Genomic DNA, 26,882 nt, shown 5'->3' with positions numbered 1-26,882 from the left:
TTTTTCCCAGACATGTCCTGCTTTTTGGCAATCAAACCCCCGTCCGGGGGGAATTGCCGAAAAGCAGGACATGTCTGGGAAAAAACGGACGTATGGTAACCCTACGGAAACCCTTTGTCCCTCTGGGTTTCCACCCCCCTCACTGGAAAAGCACCAGGTTAAAGATGGATTCCAGTTCAGGTGACATGATCACATGTCACTGCAAGACTTCATTGCCCACTTGCCAGCACACACATATACAGGAAGACTGACAGGTATACACAGCTATCTGCGGATAATGGTCCTTGTTAATGGGAGTCATCAAGAGTCCAAACCATCATTATTGGCCCACACTTTACATAATTACAATAGGCTCTCAGAGTTATATTTTATATTTCTAGTTTTAGATACAAGAGTGGTACATTTATACAAATCGGATGATCATACTCAGTAGATTATAAGCTTTGTAATGAGACCTTTTGCATGAAGCATATCCCAGTTACATTATATTCACTTATTTTTTATAAAACCTTATATAGACTGCACAATGTCACACCTGAGTCCCAGGAGAAGCTGCCCCGTTGGGCTGAAGCCCAGCACCCCCCAGCCCGGTGGGACTAAAGCCCTGAGCCATCTCATCCTCCACAACTCAAGGGGCAGAAGCCTCGAGCCTCCTATCCCATGGGGTTCCCAAGGCTCTTTCCCAGCCCTACAGGGACAGAAGCTCACCATCCCCCGCACAGCTGAAGCCTAGAGTACTCCCCCTCCCCCACTGGGCCATGGAGTTTTTATAGCATGTTGGGGAGGAGGGGGGCTCTGAAAAAAAAAGGTTGAGAACCCCTGTCTTGGTGAGTTTGAGCTCTTCTCTGCCTTTCCACATGAGCCTGAATGAAGGTGGGGGTAGGGGGAATGTGGGGGGAAGGACGCGCAAAAATTAAACATCTAAAAATCCAGAAAATAAAGAAAGATACACATCACCCCAGTGTGGGGGCTGCCAAGAGTTGGGGAAGCAATTTGGAGGAGGAGTGGACCCAGTGGACTTGGGTCATGGCTGGGAAAACCTGGCTGAAGCAAGGGCAGGAGTCCCAGCTGGAGGTGAGTAGTGGGAAGGAAGGGCCCATCTAAATGTGCAGGTTAGGCTATACAACCAGGTAGCATGCAGCCCTCCAGTAAGCTGTGGCCTGTGATGTGTATGCAGAAGCAAAAGGCAGACAGCAGGGAGCGAAGTCTTACACGTATACAGTTTCTACAGTGCCAATTAATGGCTTAATGCAGGGGTTCTCAAACAGGGCGTCGTGAGGTTTTTATGTGGGGGTTGCGAGCTGACAGCCTCCACCCCAAACCCTGCTTCACCTCCAGCATTTACAATAGTGTTAAATATAAAAAAAGAAGTGTTTTTAATTTATAAAGAGGGGGTGCATTCAGAGGCATGCTGTGTGAAATGGGTCACCAATACAAAAGTTTGAGAACCACTGGCTTAATGGGATAGGAAGGAGAGTGAGAAGCTGAAAATATAGAGCCCATCTATAAAAAGGGAAATAAGGACAACCCAGGGAATTACAGACCAGTCAGCTTAACTTCTGTTAATGGAGCAAATAATTAAGCAGTCAGTTTGCAAACATCTAGAAGATAATAAGGTGATAAATAACAGCCAGCATGGATTTGTCAAGAACAAATCATGCCAAACCAACCTGATCGCTTTCTTTCACAGAGTAACAAGCCTTGGGGGGGGGGCGAAAAGAGAGAAGCAGTAGATGCGGTATATCTTGACTTTAGTAAAGCTTTTGATACTGTCTCACATGATCTTCTCATAAACAAACTAGGGAAATGCAACCTAGATGGAGCTACTATAAGGTGGGTGCATAACTGGTTGGAAAACCATTCCCAGAGAATAGTTCTCAATGGTTCATAGTCATGCTGGAAGGAAATAATTAGTGGGGTCCCACAGGGATCAGTTCTGGTTCTGTTCAATATCTTCATCAATGATTTAGATAATGTCAGAGAGAGAGTACACTTATAAAGTTTGCGGACGATACCAAGGTGGGCGGGGTTGCAAGTGCTTTGGAGAATAGGATTAAAATTCAAAATGATCTGGACAAACTAGAGAAGTAAATAGGATGAAATTCAATAAGGACAAATGCAAAGTACTCCATTTAGGAAGGAACAATCAGTTGCACACATACAAAATGGGAAATGACTGCCTCGGAAGGAGTACTGCGGAAAGGGTCTGGGGGTCATAGTGGACCACAAGCTAAATATGAGTCAACAGTGTAACGCTGTTGCAAAAAAAGAGAAAGCACGAACATAATTCTGGGATGTATTAGCAGGAGTGTTGTCAGCAAGACATGAGAAGTAGTTCTTCCGCTCTACTCCACGCTGACTAGGCCTCAACTGGAGCATTGTGTCCAGTTCAGGGCGCCGCATTTCAGGAAAGAAGTGGACAAATTGGAGAGAGTCCAGAGAAGAGCAACAAAAATGATTAAAAGTTTAGAAAATGTGACCTATGAGGGAAGTTTGAAAAAATTGGGTTTGTTTAGTCTGGAAAAGAGAAGACAGAGGGGACATGACAACAGTTTTCAAGTACGTAAAAGGTTGTTACAAGGAAGAGAGAGAAAATTTTTGTTTTCCTGGAGGACAGGACAAGAAGCAATGGGCTTAAATTGCAGCAAGGAAGGTTTAGGTTGGACATTACGAAAAACTTCATAACTGTCAGGGTGGTTAAGCACTGGAATAAATTGCTTAAGGAGGTGGAATCTCCATCACTGGAGATTTTTAAGAGCAGGTTAGACAAACACATCAGGAATGGTCAAGATAATACTTAGTCCTGCCATGAGTGCAGGGGACTGTGCTAGATGATCTCTCAAGGTCCCTTCCAGTCCTATGATTCTATGAAATGTTGGCAGGGGAGCTACAGGAAATGATGGGGCAGAGGGTAGAGAAAGAATCTTCTCATATGCTTAAAGTTCCATTAACAACTATTTAGTAAAACTGTCAAGGTTTGGGGGCATAAACCATGGATGAGATTTCTCACTGGCCCTGTCAGCAACTACATACTGCAAATATTTTAAAGCATGACTATTATCTCCATTCCACTATAACAAAATATACATTGGGACAGGAGCACTGAGGAATCACATAGCAATTGTGTGGCCTACTAAAAAGACCACTGGACTGGGACTATTCCTAGCTATATCATTAGCCTGCTGAGTGACTGCAAGCAAGCCACTTCACTCTCTGTGCCTCAGTTTCCTATCTGTAAAATGGGGATAATGCAAAACTTTTTGAGATCTATTAATAAAAAGCATTATATAAAAGCTACATCTTTTGATCACTACCTAGCCAGGGGAGCACATCAGTTGCAAACTTAGCTGAGAACTACAACTGCCTTAATGACCACTAAACTTCCACCAACAAATATTTTTGTTTAAAAAAAAAAAAAAAAAAACTAGGAAATTATGAGGCAAAAAACTTGATTAATGCAGAGTTAAGGTTTATGCTCTGGAAGGGCACAAACTAAGTACAGCAAAATTCAAACTTCTGAAAACCAGGTAATATAGAGATCAAATAAAGGTCTATACAACATACATTCTTGCACTCTGCCTTTTCACTATAATGGACAGGAATTATTTCACTTGCCCTACACTCAAACACTGAGTCCACTCCCCTGACAGAATACCACATTTGTAAAATTTAACGATTTCATATCTTTTTAAGGCTCCTTCACACTTGCACACAGGATACTACCTAACCCTATACTTTTTCCTACTCATCATTAAATCCACAGACTGCTTTCATTACTACTGACAATACCAATGGCAAGAGAATCCCAGTGCCCTGCTACTGACACAATCCTGTCTCGAAATGATGGAGACTGGAATCTCAAGGTGCATATATCTCTTTCCTTTGATAAACACATGGGGAGACTCCAATGCAGATCTCCTCCTATCACAATCACAGCTCTCTATCACAATCACAGCTCTTTCAAGCTATTCCAACTTATTCCACCACCATTCAGCAGTTACACTTAACAGTGAAAACAGCTGGAATGCATGCCATTCCAATGGGTATTGACAGTTCCAGGGGGACAGAGTTAAGGTTCCATAGGTGTTTACCTTAACTCTATTTCCTTGTTTTAAGAAGTCTGAGTTTTGCTGAACTTGATGTTCTGGAAGGGTAAGAGCTATCACCTGGCAACCTGAACTCTGCATTAAGTTTTCTGCCATTTAGTATAGCACAAAGTAAAGCTTCCAGGGGGAAAAAAAGCTGATCAAGAAAAAAAAAAAAAAAAAGTACTTCAGGGAAAAGTACAATAGAGACATCCCTGAACATCAAATAAATTCAACTATCATCTTTATGCTGACAACTCACAGATCTACCTCAATACGCTGTACTCATCTTCTCTCCAATCTAAAATCTCAGTCTTTCGGACATCTCTTTCTGGATGTCTGTCATCTTAAGCTCACAATGACTAAAGCAGAGTGCTTAATCCTCCCACTGCCCCCATGCCTAATCCTTCCCCACACCTTCCCAGGACGAGTGACACCACCACAACCAACAACCTCCCTGTCATAGATCTCTAAACTGGGCATTATCTTTGACTTGGCCCTCTAGATCCTCCCATCCAGGCTGTATCTAAATCTTGCTGATTTTTCCTGCTTAACATCTTTTAAGATGCTTCTTCTCCATCCACACAGCTAAAAGTCCATTCACTCCCTCATCTCCTCACATCTTGAGTACTGCAATATGATCTCTGGCCTTGACAAATGCAGTTTTACCCTACTTCAGCACATTGCTACAAAATCATTCTCTTGGCTCGTCACTTAGACCATATCACCTCTCTTTGCATCTCTCCCCTGGCTCCCCACTGTCTCAAATATCTCAAATACCAACTACTTGTGTCTATTTTAAGGCCCTTCACTGTCTATCCCCACCCTAAGTAGCATCGCTCATAAGCTATCAAGAGCTCCCACCCCTGTTCTGCCAATGTTTCCAACCTTCAATACCCAGGGTACGTCTATACTTACCTCCAGGTTTAGCGGTAAGCAATCGATCTTCTGGGATCGATTTATCGCGTCTTGTCTAGACGCGATAAATCAATCCCGGAAGTGCTTGCCTTCGATACCGGTACTCCTGCTCTGCGAGAGGAGTACGCGGGAGCCTGCCTGCCATGTGTGGACCCACGGTAAGTATCTTGTAGCTCGAACTAAGATATTTCGACTTCAGCTACGTTATTCACGTAGCTGAAGTTGTGTATCTTAGTTCAAACTGGGGGGGTTAGTGTGGACCAGCCCCCACTTGTAAAATTTCCAAGCAAGCACTTTCATGCTTTCTCCTAAAGCATGGGAAGAGTGCTCCATAAACATCAGCAAAGCCACCTGATAACCCCCTTCAACTCCCTCCCTGAGATTCTTTTCTGCCAAGATGCCTACAAAAAAAACCTTAACATTAGGCAGTTGGTGCGCTGAAACCACTGACTTCCAGCTTTGTGCCCCCCCATCAATCTGTACCCATCTATTGTCGCTTATCTCAGATTGTCAGCTCTTTGGGGACAAAGATGTTTGTATTACAGTATGTGCTCGTAGCAGAATGAGACCCTAGTCCTTAACTGCTCTCCTAGGTGTTACCGCAATACAAATAAATGAAAATAAAAAATTAACTCTGCGGGGTAAGTGGAGGGAATCAGGATTATAGGGTAATAGCTTTCTCTTTACTAAAGATACCATCTGCCCTGGATTCTCACTCTTGTAGAGTAAGCTAGAGCAGTGATTCTCAAACTGTGGGTTGTGACCCCAAAGTGGGGCATGACCCCATTTTAATGGGGTCACCAAGGCAGACTTTAGACTGGCTGGGGCCTGAGTCCGGGGCTGAAGCCAAAGCCCGAGGGCTTCAGCTCTGAGTAGCTGGGCTCGGGCTTTGGCTTCAGCCCTGCATCGGGTCCTGTAGTAATTTTTGTTATCAAAAAGGGGTCACAGTGTAATGAATTTTAAGAACTGCTGAGCTAGAGGAACATCTTCAAAAGGGAGAATTGCTGCAGTGTGATGCAACTAAGCCAATACCAAGTGTTAGCAGAGAAGCATATATAGATCAACAGATCCAAGGTACCTCTGTAAGCTCATCATGCACAGCATGCCATCCAGCGGAATGAGCCCAGAACCAGAGAAACAACAACATGCAGAAAATCAATAAATAATGAGCACACCCTGAAGTAAAAAACCTCTCTTTTTGTAGAGTGAAAGAATCCAGCCTCCTCCATCTTGCAAATGAGTTCTGGAGTATGGAGAGACCAACACAGAATTCCCGCCTGGAGGCTGAATCCAAGCAAGAGTGCTTTGTGAAAATGTGAAGGACAACATGGCAGCTTTGTAAATGTCTACAATGGAAATGTGAAATCAACAAGAGACTGAAAAATCTACAGGAAGGAATACACTGCAGGAGGCTGTCCAGTTTATGAAGATTGATCAAAGGACTATTTTGATATATCACAGGTTGCAAAGAGAGAGACAGTATTATTTATCTAGGGCAGTGGTTCTCAAAGCTGGTCCGCCGCTTGTTCAGGGAAAGCCCCTGGCGGGCCGGGCTGGTTTGTTTACCTGCCACGTCCACAGGTTCGGCCGATCGCGGCTCCCACCGGCCGCAGTTCACCGCTCCAGGCCAATGGGGGCTGCGGGAAGCGGCGCGGGCCAAAGGATGTGCTGGCCGCCCCTTCCTGCAGCCCCCATTGGCCTGGAGCAGCAAACGGTGGCCAGTGGGAGCTGCGATCGGCCAAACCCGCGGACTCGGCAGGTAAATAAACCGGCCTGCCCTGCCAGGGGCTTTCCCTGAACAAGCGGCGGACCGACTTTGAGAACCACTGATCTAGGGGACAAGCTGGCAGTGTGTTTCGCCTAAGGAAAAAAGGATCACAGCCAGACCTGGCTGAAAGATCTGTTGGATGAACTTTGCTTTATAAGACATGAAATTATTGAAGTCTAAGTACTAGAATGCATATTATAATTGTATTGTATATGTAATCATTTGTTCCCTATATTTCTATTTACTAACAGTTGAATCTCCCCTCTTTTTTAAATCAACTTTTGTTTTTACTATATCAAACACATCTAAGTTCTGTGTATTAAATGGAGCTGGCGTGTATAACTTCTTTGGGAACAGTGTATCTGTGAATACTGGGAGCGTATAGTGAAACAGGGGCTGGATGCTCAGAGGTTAGAGTTGGGCTATTGCTAGCCTGCAGAAGGACAGAGGAGCCTGCGCAGACTGAGAGGAGTGCTTGTGTTGCCCATGAATAGTAGAGTCAGGGACTGACCCATGTCAGGCACAGACAAGGCTACTTCACATTAAGGGGAGGTGGCAGTGAGGTGCCTCACAACCTGGGTACCTCCAGGAAGCATCACAATATCCCATGATAAAAAGAGTTTTTTAATTAACTAATGTTGGGGGGGTGGGAGGGAGTGATTAAGAGCATCTAGCCCCATGTAATCCAGATGGCAAAGGCCTACAAAGACAGGGGCTGACCTTGGACCAGTTCATTAAAGGCTAAAACAGCTATTAAAATGTACCCAGATGCATTCAGTCTTTAAGACATACTCAGGAAGATGCGTATAGCAGCTTTCGTACAGGACAAGTAAAGGAGTCCATATGTCCCGACTGCACCAAACTTCAGGTCTTTCCATTTGGAACTGTAGGCCTTTCAGGAAGGTTTTTTGAGATGCTAGGAAAATGTTCCACCTGCTCAAAGTCAACATACTTCTGGTCAGGAGACAATGTCAGGGAGAGTTCCTGGTTTGCCATTATCAAAGGCCAGACTCCCAATCTATCTGCAATCATGTTATTCTTCCTTGCTAGACATACAGAATCAAGAGATGTCTTGTAGGGCAGAGCCCACTCCCACACATGCAGGGCTTCCTGATGTAGGAAGTGGCAAGCTGGTGCTTCCCTGCTTGCTTGTTTGAAAATTGTTTCACAATAGTACCTAGGGGTTTCAATTATGGCTCAGGCTTCATTGTCCTAGGCACTGTCTACACAAACAGAAGCTGGTGCCTGCTCCTCACATCTTACAAGTGATATAACTGGATATAAAGTAACCCTGCGTGGGCTTCCAATCCCAGTCTAGTCACAATTTGGACAGCAGAAGTTTGTACAGGCGGCCAAGAGATGAGGAATCTCTGACACATACAAGGGACTGTGTCAGTAGACTTATGTGATGGCTTTTGGAAGATAGAGGCAGGGATAAGAGGGAGATGCCACATCGCTCCCAGCCACTGGAGCAGGAGGACAGCACAAGATAATAAGGTAAAGGAAAACGTGTGCCAAGAGATCACTTGTTGAAATGTTAAGATAATATCTGTAGAGCAAAAGTGCTTGGGCATACAAATTGAATTATGTAACTGGAAAGGCCAGTAAGCTAAGGTTCCATCAGATCAGTGAAGATACCATGAAGCTTAATTCTTAAAAATTAATAATTTAGAAGCTGAGACCTACAATGTTACCCTGAAACAATCACTAGAAAACGTGTTCAACATAATGATTTCTACAATACCCATGAAACCATTACCAAGACTTCTTCTAAAATTTGCCATAGTAAACTGACATCACTGATCATACCAAAAAATTTCCTCACTCTTACTTATTACTGAAAACCTTAAAGGCCGATTCTAAACTATAACACTACTGTCAGTCTGACCTGCAATTGAATGAAACTGAGCCATAATTTATCCCATCCATGTCATCTGAGCTATCATTCTACTTTTTCACAACAGCAGGACAATGCAAGGTATTTGACCAGATTAGATTAGAACACCAATAATGCTTACAAGTTTGTTAGCAATGCATACAAAGATCACTGACCTGTTGATGAGAGAATTTTACTTTGGGGTTGTTGTCAATTTCCCATAATCCTTCATTAAAGCCTTTTCTTTTATTTGGTTTGCCGTATTTATCTTTATTTTCAGAATATGGGAATATGTCCTTTGGTCCCAAAAATGCCCTGTAAAAAGTGAAAAAGGAAAAATTAACAGGTAAATTTTTCTACTCCAACAATTCATTTTAAATTCTTAATATTGCCATATGAGAGAGAGAGACAGACAAACAGACACACTAGATATGTAGAAACCAAACTCAGTACTTAAGTATTTGAAGTGATGGAAGCAGTAGGGAAGTAAAGAATAAGAAAAAAAAGGAAACAGAGGGAAGAGTCCTTAATTCTTGAAAATGTCTTGAGATAGTATAGGAGATTATGGCTTCAGGTTAAGGAAACTATCTTGCAACAGTAAAAAGTTTCTGCTCTAAGAAAATGTAATTAAAGACTCATAATATTTAAGATGCACATACTGCTTTCAGTGTATTCTGTTGTAGTTGCCTTAATTATATTACACAGACAATCCATATGCTGTTTCCACTGTTCGTATGCATTTTGCACTAGAATAACCCTCTTTTCAGTACATACAGGCACAGGAAGAGATTTTAATTTGTGCTAACTTAAAATACTTAAAGAAAATATGTTCTCAACACCTGTGCCTTTAGTGCATAATACATCTGCAGAATAGGAAGCTTATCTAGGAAAATCAAAATGAAAAAAACAGGTTGCAAGATCATTATACTTTTCAAAAGTGTGAAAAGCATTTTTACTTTTAAATGATAGTAGCTCAAAAAGTCAGAGTATGGGGCTATAAAAAGATACACGTTATCTGATGTACTATATTCCATCCAGTCAGTAAACTTTTCTACTTTAGATATCCAGAAATACTTACTCATAGATTTTACCCAAACCAATAGTGATTTCCTTAATTAGCAACTGAATGTAAAAAAAAAAAAAAAAAAAAAATAGAGTAAGCAGCAGTTTTTTGGATTTTTTTTGCTGGAGAGACCAAAAAGAATCAGTATTTCCTCACTATCTACCTCCCCATATTTGTTGTTTTAAAATAATTTTTTTCAGTCATGTAGCTTTTTGTCATCTCTAAGAACTGGCCTTCTCAGAGTTAACCAGCAAATACAAAGGGCATTAGAAGTGGCCTCTTCAGAGGTAGACATCAAATATTAAGGGCATTCTTGGTGCTTCAGATGCACAACTACATCTCCTTTTCCTTTTAGTACCTTTCCCGTTACATCAAAATCACAGTATCTACAGTGTCCATAAAATGTTTCAAGTGTTAATTTTATGGAATTTCTTTAAGCAAAAACTTTTGCCTATGACTAATCATACACACAAAAATCTTTTTTGGGGCTAATACAACAAAAAGATATTAACAAATTTCCACCAGCAAAGATGGACAAAACTGAAACTAAGAATATCAATATGTTTATTATTATTTTGCTTCTAAAGGTACTATATCAGATTGCTATACGGGAAGGAATCCAAATGAAGAGATCATTAACAATTTCAACAATCATTTCCCATTCACTGCAAACCAGGAGACACTCAAACCTAAAGTTGCATGAAAATTATCATGCAAGTTCCCACTATCGCTTAGTAAACTGCAAACCACTACTATGTTACATAAAAGTTAGGAAATAATTGTTTGAGGGTTTTTTCTGGCTTTGTGTGGTTCTTCTTCCCCAATCCTGGCCAGAGAGAAGTGCATAAGAGAGCTTTGGAGCCAGGAAACAATCACTCCTTATGTATTCCAGAAAGATTGTTTTGCATGATGAAGCTAACGCTTGATGCCCTGGAAAGTGGACTGCCTTCAGTTTTATAAAATTTAGAGCAATGTATTACATTAGTGCAGTCTTGTGAAAACTCTGAAGGTATATCTTGTGGGGTTCTTCATAGGCACAGGGGCCAGTATGCTGCATGCACAAGGCCAAAGTGTATAAAATTATTCAAATGAAAACGTACAGAAAATTATTAGCTCCAACTATTATATGGTGAACCCCTGATTTGCCACCTACTGCTATATAGGTTACATAGCTCAAGTCAAACAAAAATTAGATAGGCCCCATTATTAGTATATTCCCATACTGGTGGGTCTACCCTTTCTGATGGTTATTCGATGTCCTCTGCCTATAATGTAGGCAGAGATGCAATAAGAAGAAAGAAAACAGACCAAGCAATATTGGAGTTGCACTTGACACTAATTAAATGTTCAGGAGTAGGAATGAAGAACTGGGTTAGGAATAAAGGTTAGAAGGAGAGAAATGATGGGGAGAGGGGAAACATATTGCACACTGCAACAGTGTAAGGTATGAGAGCATACATATGAGAAATTTGTAATAATGTAACAGTGAATTTACCATACTACAAAACATAGGGTTGACCATATTTTAATTTTGTAGCAGTAATTTTTTTAAAAAGCGCCTAAGTTAGGAGCCTAAATCACATCTGAAAATGGAACTTTGGCTTTTGAAAATTTTGCCCAAGATCTTTGAATGTTATTTATGTAGGCTCGTGTAGATTTCTTACCGCTCTACATGTGATCTGTGCTCCTAAAAATCAATATGCAGGTGGATTCTGGAATACTAATGAAAAGCAGCAAGTGGTGGAATCAAGAATGGCATTTAATCAGTGCGGGAAGGAACAGATGGGTGGTATTCTTATTCATATTGCTGTAGTGCCATAACAAACCAAAAAGGGTTAAGCTCCATTGTATAGAACTTAACTCACACACATAGGACGACATGGTCCCTGCCCTGAAGAGCTTTCAATCAAATTTAAGACAAGATACAATAAGCGTAAACAAACCTGATTCTGCAGAGAGCTGTGAGGGAGGATAGGATATTGATATGAAATGGATAAAATGAACCAAATATGCACACAACATAGCAGTTCCAACTTTTTTTTTTTAAATAAGTATAAAGTGGAAACCAAGTCAGTGGGGATTGCTGCCGTTTTTGTTTATTTAGATCCTATAATTTAAGAATTACAATTTTATTTTATTTTCTAACAAAATGAAGGACGAGGATGCCCAAGACCAAAACTAATACTATAGTTCAGCAATTCTCAAACTGTGGGTTGGGACCTCAAAGTGGGTCATGACCCTATTTTAATGGGGACTCCGGGGCTGGCCTGACTTAGACGTGCTGGGACCCGGGGGCCAAAGCCCAAGGGTTTCAGCCCTGGACGACAGGTGTCAGATTACAGGCCCCCTACCTGGGGCTGAAGCCCTTCGGCTTTGGCCCTCCCACCTGAGGAGGCAGGGCTTGGGTTACCCCTCCTGGGGTCCTATAGTAATTTTTGTTGTCAGAAGGGGGTCACATTGCAATGAAGTTTGAGAACCCCTGCTATAGTTTAAGAAAAAAAAAGGGGGGGGGGGAAGTCACTCAAGTCATAACAACTCTGTTTTTATTGAGTAGGAAAACAGCTCCCTGACATCTCATGGAATGATTACAGTCGACAGCTCCCCTCGGTATTTCATGGTAGATGTGAAGACCAAGTAGACTTCTTTTAAACTGCCTATCTTTTTCATAACGTTTAGGTGAGGAAAAGTTGGCCTATTTCTGAATATCATTTGTGAACGCCTCACATACAGGTAGGCCATGAAATTACTTTTAAGAAATTCTGCAATGACAGTGATGTGCTCTTTAATCTAAAGAACTTACGTCTCATGTGTTCCAAAAAAGAAAATAGGCATTTTATTTGTAGGAGGTTTCACTGCTCCATCAGGAACTTCATCCACCTAAGGGAAAAAAATTACATTATGATAACTAAAATATTTAGTAACAACCAAAAACAGTGTGGGGGGACATTTAAAAATGTCATTAAAACTGAAAAAACACAATGCTATAGAAAATTTTTTACCATACAGAAATCTCAAAGATGTTTCTTACAATGTAATAGAATGCAGATATCAAGTGTGACTTTCAGATTGATGTTAGCAATCCTTCTATCAGAGGTTCTCAAACTGTGGTCCGCGGACCAAGCTCCATTCAGGTGGTCCACAGATAGTTCCCTCTAAGGTGCGCGCCTGGGCAGCCGCACGCAAGAGAATGAAGGGCCACCCACCTAATTAGTGGAGCCATGCAGGCGTGGCTCCACTAATTAGGTGCCTGGACCCTGGAGAAGACACACATGTAAGGTGAGGTGGTGGCCTGGGGGGGGGGGATAGGGGTAGGTGTGGGGGGCCAGGGGGGTGAGAAGGGGGGGGGAAATTGGGACGTGCAGGGCTGTAGCGGCCAGAGAAAGGTGACTTTCCGGCCAGAGAAAGGTGACTTTCCCCAGCTCCAGGGTTGCGGCGAGAGACAGCCCTCCTTCCCAGCCTCAGCTCGGGGGCTGCCGCAGCGGGGGAGAGAGGGCATATCCAAGGCATTAGAAAGGTAAGACTACCGATATTAAAATATGAGTTATGTGCTTTTATTTGTAGAACAAAAAAAACAATTATTATTAAGGTTTTTTTAATATAGCACTTTTATCCCAAGCGCTTTACAATAGTTAGCTAACGGTACAAACAACTTTTGGAAAGATCATTAAGTGATCTTGCCGAGACCCTCAGCAATTTTCAAGTGGTCCGCGAAAAAAAAAAGTTTGAGAACCACTGCCTTATATAACAAAAAGTCCAATAAATGTCAATATACTTCAAAATTAATGTGTGCTTAAAAAAAAGTACACACTATGGTTAGAAGTAGTATTGGCTCCCTTAGACGCAGTATCTGCTCCTCCAACTGCCACCTCTTCCACAACCATAGCAATGCTTCTCGCCGCATTGAACTGATGACTTGCACTAGCACAAAGCATTACATTTAAGAGAGAGATAGGACACTAAAAAAAATCTTTCACAATTCTTAATCCAGCACTGCATAAATATAAATTGTACACTAATCTTTCATCTGTAATCTCAAAACCACCAATTGAAGTACTGTACGGCAGTCTTAGAAACTTCCATTGCTTTAAAGCATGGGTCGGCAACGTTTGGCATGCACACCTACCCCTATTCCCCTCCCCCATTCGGCAACAGTAAGCACCCTGGTGGGCCGGGCCAGTTTATTTACCTGCTGACATGGCAGGTTCGGCCAATCGCGGACCCCACTGGCTGCGGTTCGCCGTCTCGGGCCAATGGGAGCAGCGGGAAGCCGCGGCCAGCACATCCCTTGCCCACACCGCTTAGAATACTTAGTGGTACTGCTCCTACAGGTTTCAGAGCATAACACACACCTTCACAGCAGTATTTTTGGTCAAATAAGGCCCCAGCTATTTGGAAGGAGTACTTGATGTTGTCCAGACCCTTGAATACTCCCACAACTTGTTACGCAACGATACTATAGTCTTCATTACTAACGTCTAACTTGAGGGTCATCTACTTAATACAACAATGCAGTGCCACTTGATCACAATAAAAAATTGAATACTTTGTTTTGTCTATAAATATCTGCACTCTTTCCACCCCCAAAAAATGCTATGTAGAAAAAGTTTTAGATGACTGAATGTAACACTGAAGGAAGTTCACTAAGAGATGTTTGCTGCTTCAACACCATCTCTCAGGGCTGGTCTATACTGGGGGAGGAGGGGAACCGATCTAAGATATGCAACTTCAGCTAAGTGAATAGCGTAGCTGAAGTCTAAAGTATCTTAGATTGAATTACCTGTGGTCCACACGGCGTGGGATCGACGGCGCAGCTCCCCCGTCGACTGCACTACCGCCGCTCGCTCTGGTGGAGTTTCGGAGTCGACGGTGAGTGCGTTCCGGATCGATATATCGCGTCTTAACGAGACGCGATATAGCGATCCTGAATAAATCGATTGCTACCCGTCGATACGACGGGTAGTGAAGACGTACCCTCAGTAAACTCAATTTAAAAAGTTGGTGTATCACAGAAAATCTCCCATTGGACTTAGGCAAAAAGTCACAGAAAGCTAGAGGAACTAATGAGAGCTGATGAAAATACTGTCATGTATGTTACAAGTAGAGAAGCTTAAAACCCAGGGGGGGAAGGAAGGGAGAAAACCACAGAGTAAAAACAGAGTGTGAGTTGCTTCCAGCAGCACCACCAGGTCGGCCCCTCCACATGAGGGAAACCTGCTCATGTGCTATATACATCTACAGATACACACCCCTTAAGATGGGAAACAAAACCTGCACCACACAATCCCCCACCCCACCCCAAGACTAACGTTTATCTGCCATGGAGCGATGGACTGAAATGAGGATGGAGGGACACATAGGGAGAGCGCAGGTGAGAGGAGGCGGCGGCAGGGGGGGCTTACCCTGGCTGGCCAATGGGGATAACCTTTCATCTTGGCAAAGATCAAGTCTCCGGGTTTGAAATCTCGGCTCATGTTTTCCGACCGATGTGGCGGCTGTAGCTGAGGCGAATGGCAGAGGCGCTCCCAGCCGCCCGAGATCCCGCTGCAGAGGTGGACAAGGCGAGTCAAAGCAGCGGTGTCTCCCCCCAGGGCAGCCCCGCACCCCGGCTGTGGCCGGGGTGCTTCCAGGAAAACAAACCCACTCCCCACCGCATCCCGGCTGCCCCTTCCCCTGTGCGCGCAGAGCCCCCCCCCACGCCCGTGCGCGCACCCACCTTCCCAGGCGCGCAGTCCGCCCCCCCTCCCTGCCCATGCAAGCAGCCCCCCACCCCGCCTCGCGCGCAGGCCCCTTCCCATGCGCAGCGCCCCGACTTCGCCTCCGCGCTCCCCTCCGCGCAGACCTCCCCTAGTCACCCCGCACTCCCCCGCTCCGGCTGCCGCAGGCCAGCGCTGCTCCCGTCCCCGCGCGCGCAGCAGAAAATCCGCCTCCATCTCACCAGCCGATCCGGGGAGCCACCGCGCAACGGCCGCCCGCGCCCCCTTACCTGGCGCGGCCCCGCAGCCCGCTTCCTCCAGCCCCCAGCGGCCGCCGCGCTGCCTCCCGCCAGCCCGGCCCACACCAATTAACGCGGGCAGGAGGGGTCGCAGAGTACTCAGATCTCTTGGGCGGGGAAGAGAGGGGAAACGACGGAATTGGTTCAACCCTACCCGTGTGAGAGAGCCGGAGGAAGCACGGGCTCAACCACCTCCCTCGGGAACGGACCCCGACAAGCGAGGGAGCGGGGACTGGGAGACGCTAACGTATCTAACCCCCCTCCCCCCGGCGGAGAAATGGTGCGCTCCTCCCGCGGCGGCGGCTGCAGCTAGGTAGGGAGGCGGGGCTTGGGTGGCTGGTGCTGCTGCAGCTCACACACTGCCTGGAGGGAAGGGGGGGGGTATCGGATGCTGCTGCTCACGGGGGAGAGTGGTCTGGTCCCTGATGTACAGGGAGCTGCTGGCACAGGTAGGCAGCGGGCCACAGGCTCTGCAAGGCTAGCCCTGAAAACTGTCCTCGTGCAGCTCCTGTACCGTGGCTGAGCACCTCTTATGTAAGAAGACCCAGCCTTAGCACACGAAGTGAATGACAAAACTACATGAGACCAAGGGCTGCTGGTAGGAGCCAGGGCCCTCTCTTGGGCTATCTCCTAGCCGAGCCCCTCTTTCCCGATCAAGTCATTTATGCCATTTAAATCATAAACTATTAAAAGCGGCTCGGGTACTAAGCAATTCATTTGCACACAAGCAGATTTTATTTTAGGAATGACTCGCACACAGTATGGGACATAAAGATACCACATGCTGCAGATAAATTCAAAGCCAGCTGTGACGATCATCTGCAAATATAACAGCCTGTCGATTAAGTGGAGTTAACTTACACAATTAACTCAAAATTAATCGCGATTTAAAAAATCGCAGTTAATCGCAGTTTTAATCATACCATTAAACAATAGAATACCAATTGAAATTTATTAAATATTTTCGGATGTTTTTCTACATTTTCAAATATATGGATTTCAATTACAACGCAGAATACAAAGTGTACACTTGTCACTTAATATTATTATTTTTGATGACATATTTGCACTGTAAAAATGATAAAATAAATAGTAATTTTCAGTTCACCTCATACAAGTACTGTACCACAATCTCTTTATTATTAAAGTGTAACGTACCAATGTCGGGTTTTTTTGTTACATAACTGCACTCAAAAACAAAGCAATGCAAAACTTTAGAGCGTACAAGTCCACTCAGTCCTACTTCTTGTTCAGCCAATTGCCAAGACAAACAAGTTTGTCTACATTTATGGGAGATAATGCTGCCCACTTCTTATTTACAATGTCACCAGACACTGAGAAGACGTGTTTGCATGGGACTTTTGTAGCTGGAATTACAAGGTATTTATGTGCCAAATATGCTAAACATTTGTATGCCCCTTCATGCTTTGACCACCATTCCAGAGGACACGCTTCCATGCTGATGACGCTCATTTAAAAAAAGTAATGTGTTAATTAAATTTGTGACTGAACTCCTTGGGGGAGAATTGTGTGTCTCTGGCCCTGTTTTACTCGCATTCTGCCACATATTTCATGTTACAGTAGTCTCAGATCATGACTCAGCAGGTATTGTTCATTTTATGAACACTTTCGCTGCAGGTTTGACAAAACACACAGGTTTCAACCCAAGGTTTAAAAATCTGAAGTGTCTTCCAAAATTTGAAAGGGATGAGGTGCGGATCATGCTTTCAGAAGTCTTAAAAGAGCAACACTCCAATGCAGAAACTACAGAATGCGAACCACCAAAAAGGAAAATCAACCTTCTGCTGATGGCATTTGATTCAGAGGATGAAAATGAACATACATCGGTCCACGCTGCTTTGGATTGTTATCAAGCAGAACCTGTCATCAGCATGGACATATGTCCTCTGAAATGGTGGTTGAAGCATGAAGGGACATACGAATCTGTAGCGCATCTGGCATGTAAATATCTTGCAACGTCGGCTACAACAGTGCCAAGTGAACGCCTGTTCTCACTTTCAGGTAACATTGTGAACAAGAAGTGAACAGCATTATCTCCTGCAAATGTAAACAAACTTGTTTGTCTGAGCAATTTGGCTGAACAAAAAGGACTGAGTGGACTTGTAGGACCTAGTTTTACATTGTTTTATTTTTAAATGCAGGTTTTTTTTTTTTTTACACAATTCTACATTTGTAAGTTCAACTTTCATAATAAAGAGATTGCACTACAGTACAAGTATTAGGTGAATTGAAAAATACTATTGCTTTTGTTTTTTACAGTACAAATATTGGTAATAAAAAATAAATATAAAGTGAGCACTGTACACTTTGTATTTTGGGTTGTAATTGAAATCAATATATTTGAAAATGTAGAAAACATCCAAAAATATTTAAATAAATGGTATTATTGTTTAACGGTGCAATTAATCACATGATTAATCACAATTATTTTTTTTTAATTGCATGATTAATTGCAATTAATTTTTTAAATTACTTGACAGCCCTAAATATAACATTTAGGAGACAGGCGTGAGGGCATTTCATTACGCTTGGATGTTTGGCACTCTGTACTCAGTTACAATTCTGGGCCTGATTTTCAATAGGTCCTTAAGTGAGCAAGTATGTAAACGTATAGATGTGCTTGCTAACACTTTAGATTCTCATGCATATAGCTAAGAAGATAATGTGGAAGTTACATCCATTAGGTCCAGACCTTTGAACGCTTCCTACTTTTTTTACAGCATGTCTCTATTCTCCATGATCTAACAATCAAGATCAGTTGGTTCAGGAGCCACATTATCTGGTAGGAGCCATGTGAAATGCTATACCAGAACAAAGTAATGTTCTCCCAGTCCAGTGTTGTGTCTGACAGTGACTGATACCAGGTGCTCCAGAAAAAAGTGCAAAATCTACATACACCTCTACCCCAATATAACGCGACCCGATATAACACGAATTCGAATATAACGTGGTAAAGCAGTGCTCCAAAGGGGCAGAGCCGCGCACTCTGGCGGATCAAAGCAAGTTCGATATAATGCAGTTTCACCTATAACGTGGTAAGATTTTTTGGCTCCCGAGGACAGCGTTATATTGGAATAGAGGAGTAGTTTAAACAAACAAAGGTGGAAGAATTAAGGTGTCATATTCAATCTTGACTTTGGAATCACCTGATACTTTAACTCTTCAGCCTTAACATTCACATAATAAGACATTGCACTTTTCATAGCACTCAAAGTGCTACTCCTGGGGGAATTCTGCACCACTGCACGTGCGCAGAATTCATGTCCCCTGCAGATTTCTTTGCTTCCCTGCAGAAAAAGGACTTTCTGACAGGGAAGCAAAGGGAAGCTGCAAGAGCAGTCACACATCACTCCCTAGCTGTGCAGGTACATCATTTCAAGCACCCAGAGCAGCCGGTAGAGAGGTAAATCTCTGCAGGGCTTGCAATACCCCAGCCAGTGGCTCCTACCCTGAGCCGGGACCAGCTGCTAGTCCTGGCTGGGCTGGAGGAAGGAGAGGACAGCTGCTCTTCCCCAGCAAGGAGTGGCTTGGGCTGTGTCAGACCCACTCCCAGAAACCTCCCCCAGCTGCAGGAAGCTCAGCATCCTTCCCTGCTCCCTGCCTCCATTGCTCCTCAGCAGCAGAGGGAGGGGTCAGTGTACAGGGAGCTGTCCCTCCATCCACCCGACCCCTGTGCATCTGGAACTTCCATACCCAGACACCCCAGCCAAGCCTTAGCCCGTACACCCAGAACCCACCTAGCCTTTCATATGCGAACCCCACCCCATTGAACTTCAACCCCTGCATCTGCAGCCCCCCTGCGCCCAGAGCCCCTGCCTCTGGACCCCCACTCTTGCACCCAGACCACCCTCCACTGAGCTCCCTGCACTCAAACCCCCACCCTGATGAGCCCCAACCCCATGCACCACAATGAGCCCCACATCCAGACCCACACGCCACTGACCCCAAACTAGCTTCACCCAGACCCCAACCTCACCAAGCCCCATGCCCCCAGCACCCAGATCCTCCTGCTGAGCACCAACCATTTTCACCTGGAAGCCCATGCAGAGTCCCATTGCCCCTGCACCTGGAACCCCCCGCCCCCAAACAAGCCTCTATACATCCAGATCTCCCCACACCTATACCCACCAGTGAGCTGCCCGCACCCAGATTATCTCACACAGAATCCTCTCACCCCACATCTGGATCCCCCATACTGAACCCCTCCACACTTGGATCCTGCCTGGTTGAGTCTGCCTGCCCGCCCCATACTTGGTGCGTCTGGAGCAGAAGGGCAGGGCCCCAGGGTGTTTCTGGGGCAGGCCCAGGCCTTGTGCTGTGTCAGGGTCAGGTGCAGTCTCACCACTGAGTCCGTGTCTTGGGGGTGGGGAGGCTGCAGGATGATCTCCCACCTTCATACAGCCAGTGGCCTGTGTTCCGCACTGCCATGGTGGAGCCTCTGCATTTATTTATTGACAAATAAAACTGGCAGAATTTTGCAGAATTTTAAAATACTGTGCACCAAATTTTTAATTGTTTGGTGCAGAATGCCCTCAGGAGTAACTAAGTGCATTACAATTCAGGTGAAATGGCTAGCTGAAGGCTATACACCACTTAACTCATGTAATCACTGAAAACAGATCTTAAGCAGTCTATAGGCTTTATACTGGCACTTTACACAGCAGTGAATATCACTCATGCATGAAACAATATTAGATAATTATCGATATCCCTGTTTTACAGACGGGAAAACTTTAGCAGAGGGATTAAGTGTCTAGCCTAAAGTCACAAGGAAATGTGGGACAGAGCTAGGAATGGAACTCAGATCTCATACATTCAGAAGCAGATATAGAACAATAAGAGTCAAGCATCCTCTTCACATCTGAAAACACCCTTGATAGTCATACAATCAAAAGAACATTAAGGTTGCAGAATCAAACACTGAAAAGCTAGGAAATTTAAGATTGCCTGTGAAACCTTAATTTGGCCTTTTTGAACATATAACTTAATATAGTCTCCTTGTTGAGCCAGTCCAATTCCTGACCCTCCCAGTCCCAGCTTTCCTCTCCCCACTACAAGCCTCCCAATTCCAATACCCCATGTCCCAGATTCCTTATCTCAATCAAATTCCCCAGCTCCATCTTTCATCTCCTCTGGAATTTTGAACCAGGCAGTTTCTTCCTCCATGCTGCCTAGGCCCAGCTGTGGAGACATTGACAGCACAGGAGAGAAAGGATCCCTGTTTTCAGTTCTGGTTATCAGATCCAGCAGAGTCCACAGCAGCCCAGAACTACAAGTGCAGGAAAGTCCTTCTTTCATGCAACAGCAGTTTCAGGGATTTTTAGCTCTTAGACTCTAGAGAGTCTTTGTGCAAACTGCAAATTACATAGGCTTAGAATATGGCCAAATTTGGATGGATTTTCACAGAGACAGCAAAAGGCATATCCCTGATACAAAGACTACCTCTCTGCCAAATTTCAAGTCCCTCCTCCAAACATGGGGGTAGTAGTGGCCCCTAAACAACAAAGGTCACCAGAGTTTTTTAACTTGGACAAAACTGTGTATTTTTCATAACCCATCTTTCAAAATGGCTGACCTGTTTGGCTGAAATTAAAATAATAATAATAAAAAATAATAATTCAGCCAGAGGCAAACACCCTGGAAGATTTCAGTCCAAATTGTTAAAATGTGACAAACCTATAAGCAACTGGAAAAAAAAGTCTTATAATTGGAAATGTCAGGCCATCATAATTGGTGAAGTTACCAGCCCTGCCTATAATATTCAATTCTGTTATATCCATTCTTAGGTTTTATTCCTGTGCTTTGGGTCAATCCCACCAAACATGGATAAAGGTACTTTTTATTCCTCTCTCCCCAGCACTAATTTAAGCTAATTTCATAGATTTTCTTTATAGGAAGTGATGTTAAGTAACACAAAATCACTCATTTAAAAATTTCTTTTACATATGAAAGATTATGCTGTCCTACACTATATAAGGGTTCATTATTCAAGGGAATTTCCTTGGCTAAACTTTTTTCTATTTAATCATATAACTACATTTGTTGTCCATATCTGATTTAATAAGGTCACTTTTTAGTTTTGATATCATGCTTTTGGGGTCTTTAGAACATCGGTTCTCAACTTGCGGCCTGCATGCAGCCCAATTAGCACACAGCGGGGGTCCAGCTCAGCTATTGCTAAAGGTTCCAGGCTCCCAGTTGCCCTGATGTGCAGTGGACTCCAGACTGCCGGCCTCTCTGCGCAGCAGGGTCTGGGTTGCCATCCGGCCCCACACAACAGGCTCGCGGTTCGGGCTGCTGGCTGGCCCCCAAACGGTGGGGTCCAGGGTTGGGCGGAGGTTGGGGGCAGGGTCCTGGCTGCTCTATAGCTCCACACAATGGGGTCCAGGGTCAGGTCCCTGCCCCCCACCCGGCTCTCGGCTCCTGGCCCCGCTCTGTGGAGCGGTCTCTGGGTAGAGGGCGCTGGGCATAGGGGTTTGTGGGGGGCACTGTGATTCTCAAACTGCGGCCCAGATAACACTTTGTGGGCCGCATATGAGGTCCACAATGATAAATAGGTTGAGAATCACTGCTGTAGAGAACATTACCGCTTTCTCAGTCTTTGGAAGTAGTCTTTTGAAATCTGTCATCTCTTAGAAATTTGAATTATAGGACTTTTTCTCTACAACCTTGCACCTTGTGTAGTTGTTCATAGCTCTGCAAATTTAGCACAGAGTGGGTGTAAATTTTTTCTTTTATTTCTGACTAAAAAACTGACTAGACATATTTCAGCTGCAGGCAAAGTGTCTTCAAAAGAGGTCAAAAGCCGAGTTACTTGAAAAGTGAAAACATCAAATATTTCTTGGCATCTGAAAGGATTAAAGAGTTTGGTTTTGTTTGTGAACAGGCTCACAATTTTGTTGTGAATTAAAACTGGTAAGCCATTCAAAATGAGTCCAGCTATTATGTCTAGAGTATCATATTTATGCATTGTTAGGTAAATAAAATAAAAAGAGACATAAACACATTACAACATTATTCTAATATAGCCAGAGTTAACAGTTCCATATACTATACTAAGCCAAATAGATGATATATCCCACAAGGCAATTATCATATTTTAAACTTCTATGTGCACTATAAAAAACTCTGTAAAGAGCACATGCCCCAAAAGAAAATTAATATTGCAATTCAGCATTCATTATAAACTTATTTTCATTTGATTCTGTCTTTCTCAAGGAAATCTCTGGGCTGAAGGCTGAAGCATTCCTTGAACCAGCACAGCAAGCTCCTGCTAAGGGCTTTTCTACAGGGAAATGTCCCCTCTCCCCTGACCCACCTCCATTTTACAGTTATACTAAATTGGAAGAGATTGGGATTGTAGCTATTCTTCATCTCTTGAGGGGTGGAACGGTATGGGAATTGTCTATCCTTTGAAGTCAGGAGAGCATAAAGTGTCTCCCAGTATCCTGTGTTCACAACAGGCTATTTGCATGGGGTTAAGCTGGTGTGTTATATGTAAGGCTAAGATTTTGTCATGGATATTTTTAGTAAAGGTCATGGACAGGTCACGGGCAAAAAGAAATTTTCACGGGAAGCCGTGATCTGTCCCTGACTTTTGCTAAACATATACTTGACAAAATGGGGATGTGCAGATCCCCACACCACCTGAAGCAGCTTGGAGCCCCTGGAAGCTACCTGCAGCAGTTGGGGGCTGCGGGATACCCCTGCCACGTGCAGCTCCGGGGGTCCCTCGCTGCCCATGGGGGCCGGGAGCTGTGGGGTGCCCCCGCCTCCCATGCTGCCTGGGAGCTGTGGGGTACCCCCATAGGCAGTGGCTGGGAGCTGTGGGGTTCCCCCGCCACGGCCGGGGGCTTGGGCATTCGTCCGGGGGCTCAGGGATTCCCCCGCTGCCACCAGCAGCCAGGGGCTCGGGAGTTTCCCCGCTTAGGGCTCCGGTGTCCTTTGCTGGGCGGGGGCTCAGGGATTCCCCTGTTGCCGCAGGTCGGATGCTCGGGGATTCCCCTGCCACTGGCGGCTGGGGGCTCGGAGGTTCTGGGGCTCAGGGGTTCTCTGCTGGCGGGGGCTCGAGGATTCCCCTGCTGCCGCTAGCAGCTGGGGGCTTGGGGATTCCCTCATCGGCGGCTGGGACACAGGGGTCTTCTGCTGACAGGGGCTCAGGGATTCCCCTGTCCGCGGCTGGGGTTTGGGGGTCCTCTGCCGGCGGGAGTTCGGGGGTTCCCCCATTGCCCACCAGCATCCAGAGGCTCCCCCACCAGTGGCTGGGGGCTCAGGGGTTCCGGCACTCAGGGGTCCTCTGCCGGCAGGGGCTCGGGGATTCTGCTGCCAGCAGCTGGGGGCTTGGGGATTCTGCCGCAAGCAGCTGGGGGCTCAGAGGTTCTCCCGTTGGTGGCCGGGGCTCGGGGGTCCTCTGCCAGCAGAGGCTCGGGGATTAGGGTGACCAGATGTCCTTATTTTATAGGGACAGTCACGATTTTTGGATCTTTTTCTTCTATAGGCTCCTATTACCCTCCACCCTGTCCCGATTTTTCATACTTGCTGCCTGGTCACCCTATCGGGGGATTCCCCTGCTGCCACCAGTAGCTAGGGGGCAGGGGGGACTCGGGGATTCCCCTGCTGCAGCCAGAGGCTCAGTGATTCCCCCACTGATCACAGTGGCCTGGAGCTGCAGGGTACGTTGCCCCCAAAGCAGCTTGGAGTTCCAGGGGCCACCAGAGGCAATGGGGTGACCCCACCGCTCCTTGCCCTCGCTGGCGGAGCAGGACCTGAAGCTCCCGACCACCACAGACTGAAGTCACGGCTTCCTTGACTTCTGTGACCTCCATGACTAAATTGTAGCCTATGTGAGCACACCACAACAGTGTTCTCCCAAAATCTTATCCAGGGGTGCTGGAAAATTTTTTATAACGGGCATGCTGATGATGGAAACCATGTATTTGGTGTTTGCTATTACTACTTCAGTTGGGGGCGGGGTGGTACCCCTAGCTAGTTCCAGCACCCCTGAACTTATCTGCTTCTGCATCATGTCAACATCCTTTCCTGTACTCCCCTTTCTTTGTCCAATGGCTTCAGTTTCTCCCTTGACAATATCTCAGAATTTTCGCTTCCTCCTCTCTCTCATTCTTCCCCTACAACATGACCCCCTCCCTCCTTTGCTGAAACTTATGCATGAGGCCGGCAAACACCTTCTCCTTGTCCTCTTCCTGCCCTGCCTCGCCAGGCGGGAGTTCCAGAGCTCAGCGCGGGAGGAGAACTCACCCCCTCCCTTATGTTTCTCCAACTGCACGCAGTGCGCAGGCCCTCCTCTTTCCACCTCTTATTTCCCCAGGACCTCAAGCGGTACCTTACTGCGCATGCGTACTCCTATCCTGTCGGGCCTAGACCGAGGCCGTTTGTTCTGTCTGCGGCCATTGGGCGCGTGATGCGTCACAATGCTTTGTCCTTCCAATCGGAAGCACCGCTCTGGGGCAGAGGGGTGGGACAAGGTCGCCGTGGTGTTGTTACCGGAAGTGGCCGTTGTAAATTTCTTCTTGAGCTGAGGGAGGGGCGGCGTGGGTTTTTTGGTCACCTCTGGGTCCTAACGCCTAGCCTGTCCCACCATCCATCCCCACCTAGCCCAGACTCCACTATTACTGCCTGCCGGCCTGCTGCCGCCAGCCACCGCTCCCCGCCTGGGCTGCCCCGCAGAGGTGGGGGGTAGCGGGGAGAGCAGGGCTGGTGGGGAGACTGGGGAGGGGCTGGGCGAGCAGGGGAGGGCTGATGGCTTTGGGGGTGAGCCTGATGGAGCTGGGTCGGGAGGCAGATGGGGCAGGAAGAGAAGGGGGCTGATGGGAGAGGTAGGGCTGAGGGGCTGGGAGCTTATGGGGGAAAGGGGGTGCAGGGGACGAGGACATATGTGGGAGCAGGGGAGGAGCAGAGGGTGAGGGGGAGCATCATTATTATCTATGAAGATACAATTTCTTTTTAATGTCCTTGTGGCTGGGAATCCTGCTCCCCAGAGCCTCTTTTTCTCATCAAAAACATTTAGGATTTGGTAACATTTTAGATGTAGACACCTCTCATCCTGAGTAATTCCAAAGCGCTTTACTAGTTGTGAACATATTGCCCTGTTCAAATGCAGCCATTTCTGCGGTGGAAGGCAACAAGTTGGTTCATAGTGCAGTGAAGGAAGCAGAAAATAGGACTGGGTGAACTTGTGTTTTCAGGGAGTTGTGGTTTGGGATTCTAATGCTTAGACTACTGAGCACTAAGGTGGAGATTTCTCTGGAGGGAGGGCAGTTTGTAACTGGATTATAAACAAAATCAGTAAAATGCTGGATGTGTATTAGTTCAGAACTTGTTTTCCTAAAATATTACTGTACACAGTAGAAAACAAAATAGCTAGTTCTAATCAGTGTAGAACCAGGGGCTGCTTCTTGTGATGGGTTTTGTATACACAACAAATGTTCCTAAAAAAAAAAAAAATCATGGTAATTCTTAGAATGTTCACTGCATATTTGCAGAGCACTGACGTTCTCATTTTGTATGATTTTGTATCCTAGTGCTTGCTGATCAGGCTATCTGAGGCTCAGAAAATGACAAGGCAGAGCTGACCTACAGGTGTGACATTGATGTGCTCTTGCTCAAGTATACACAGAAGTAGCAAGAGAGCTTTATTCATTTATATGTATGTTTGGTTAAAAAAATTGTGTAGATCTGATTTTTATCATGTTGTATCTAGATATTGATGATGTGGCATTTTGAACAATTTCTAAAACCCGAAAGATCTTTAGTTATTTTCCTTTATTTAAATGGATTCTGTTATTAACATCGTATCAAAAAATTCCGTACCTTTGGATTATTAACAGATTAATTTAAATAATATTTCAGTAAGATATATAACTGCAGTGAAAGGATAACTGGCCTCCTTTATAGATTTCACTGCAAATTATGATTTGGAATAATAAAAGTCTATAGATAGTTTTGGCAGAATCTGCTGATTGGATGTTCAAGTTTGTAATTTAAATATACTAATAACACCTATTCCAATATTATAAGGCTGCAATCCTGCAAAGACTAGTGCATAAAGTTAAGCATGTGCTCAAGTCTTTGCAGGATCGGGACCTAGTACTGTATACAGATGTAAATCACAAGAAAAATTAATCATAGATATATATTAA

At 44.9% G+C, this 26,882-nt stretch overlaps 2 protein-coding genes across 11 annotated transcripts in view; one reads left to right on the top strand and one right to left on the bottom strand.

The window, feature by feature from the left end:
- Nucleotides 1-25,158, bottom strand: part of PSIP1 (PC4 and SFRS1 interacting protein 1) — a 70,413-nt gene extending 45,255 nt beyond the window's left edge. For 3 of the 6 annotated variants that reach the window (XM_034774123.1, XM_034774125.1, XM_034774129.1), the window contains exons 1-4: nt 15,694-15,817; nt 15,110-15,251; nt 12,511-12,587; nt 8,824-8,962 (exon numbers count right to left, since the gene is read on the bottom strand). In XM_034774123.1, the coding sequence (XP_034630014.1) occupies nt 8,824-8,962; nt 12,511-12,587; nt 15,110-15,181 (288 nt within the window). In that variant the 5' untranslated portion in view covers nt 15,182-15,251; nt 15,694-15,817. Of the gene's footprint in view, nt 1-8,823; nt 8,963-12,510; nt 12,588-15,109; nt 15,252-15,645; nt 15,818-25,066 lie in introns of those variants that run through there. The other 3 variants (XM_034774124.1, XM_034774126.1, XM_034774127.1) reach the window with 3 other exon arrangements.
- Nucleotides 25,159-25,244: 86 nt separating this feature from the next.
- Nucleotides 25,245-26,882, top strand: part of CCDC171 (coiled-coil domain containing 171) — a 260,589-nt gene continuing 258,951 nt past the window's right edge. For 2 of the 5 annotated variants that reach the window (XM_034774121.1, XM_034774122.1), the window contains exons 1-2: nt 25,247-25,412; nt 26,265-26,322. The gene's annotated coding sequence lies outside the window, so the exon portion shown is untranslated. Of the gene's footprint in view, nt 25,413-25,653; nt 26,323-26,882 lie in introns of those variants that run through there. The other 3 variants (XM_034774118.1, XM_034774120.1, XM_034774119.1) reach the window with 3 other exon arrangements.

Source organism: Trachemys scripta, chromosome 6 (assembly GCF_013100865.1).
Source record: "Trachemys scripta elegans isolate TJP31775 chromosome 6, CAS_Tse_1.0, whole genome shotgun sequence".
Lineage (NCBI taxonomy): Eukaryota > Metazoa > Chordata > Testudines > Emydidae > Trachemys > Trachemys scripta.
This window is presented reverse-complemented; position numbering and strand designations above follow the sequence as displayed.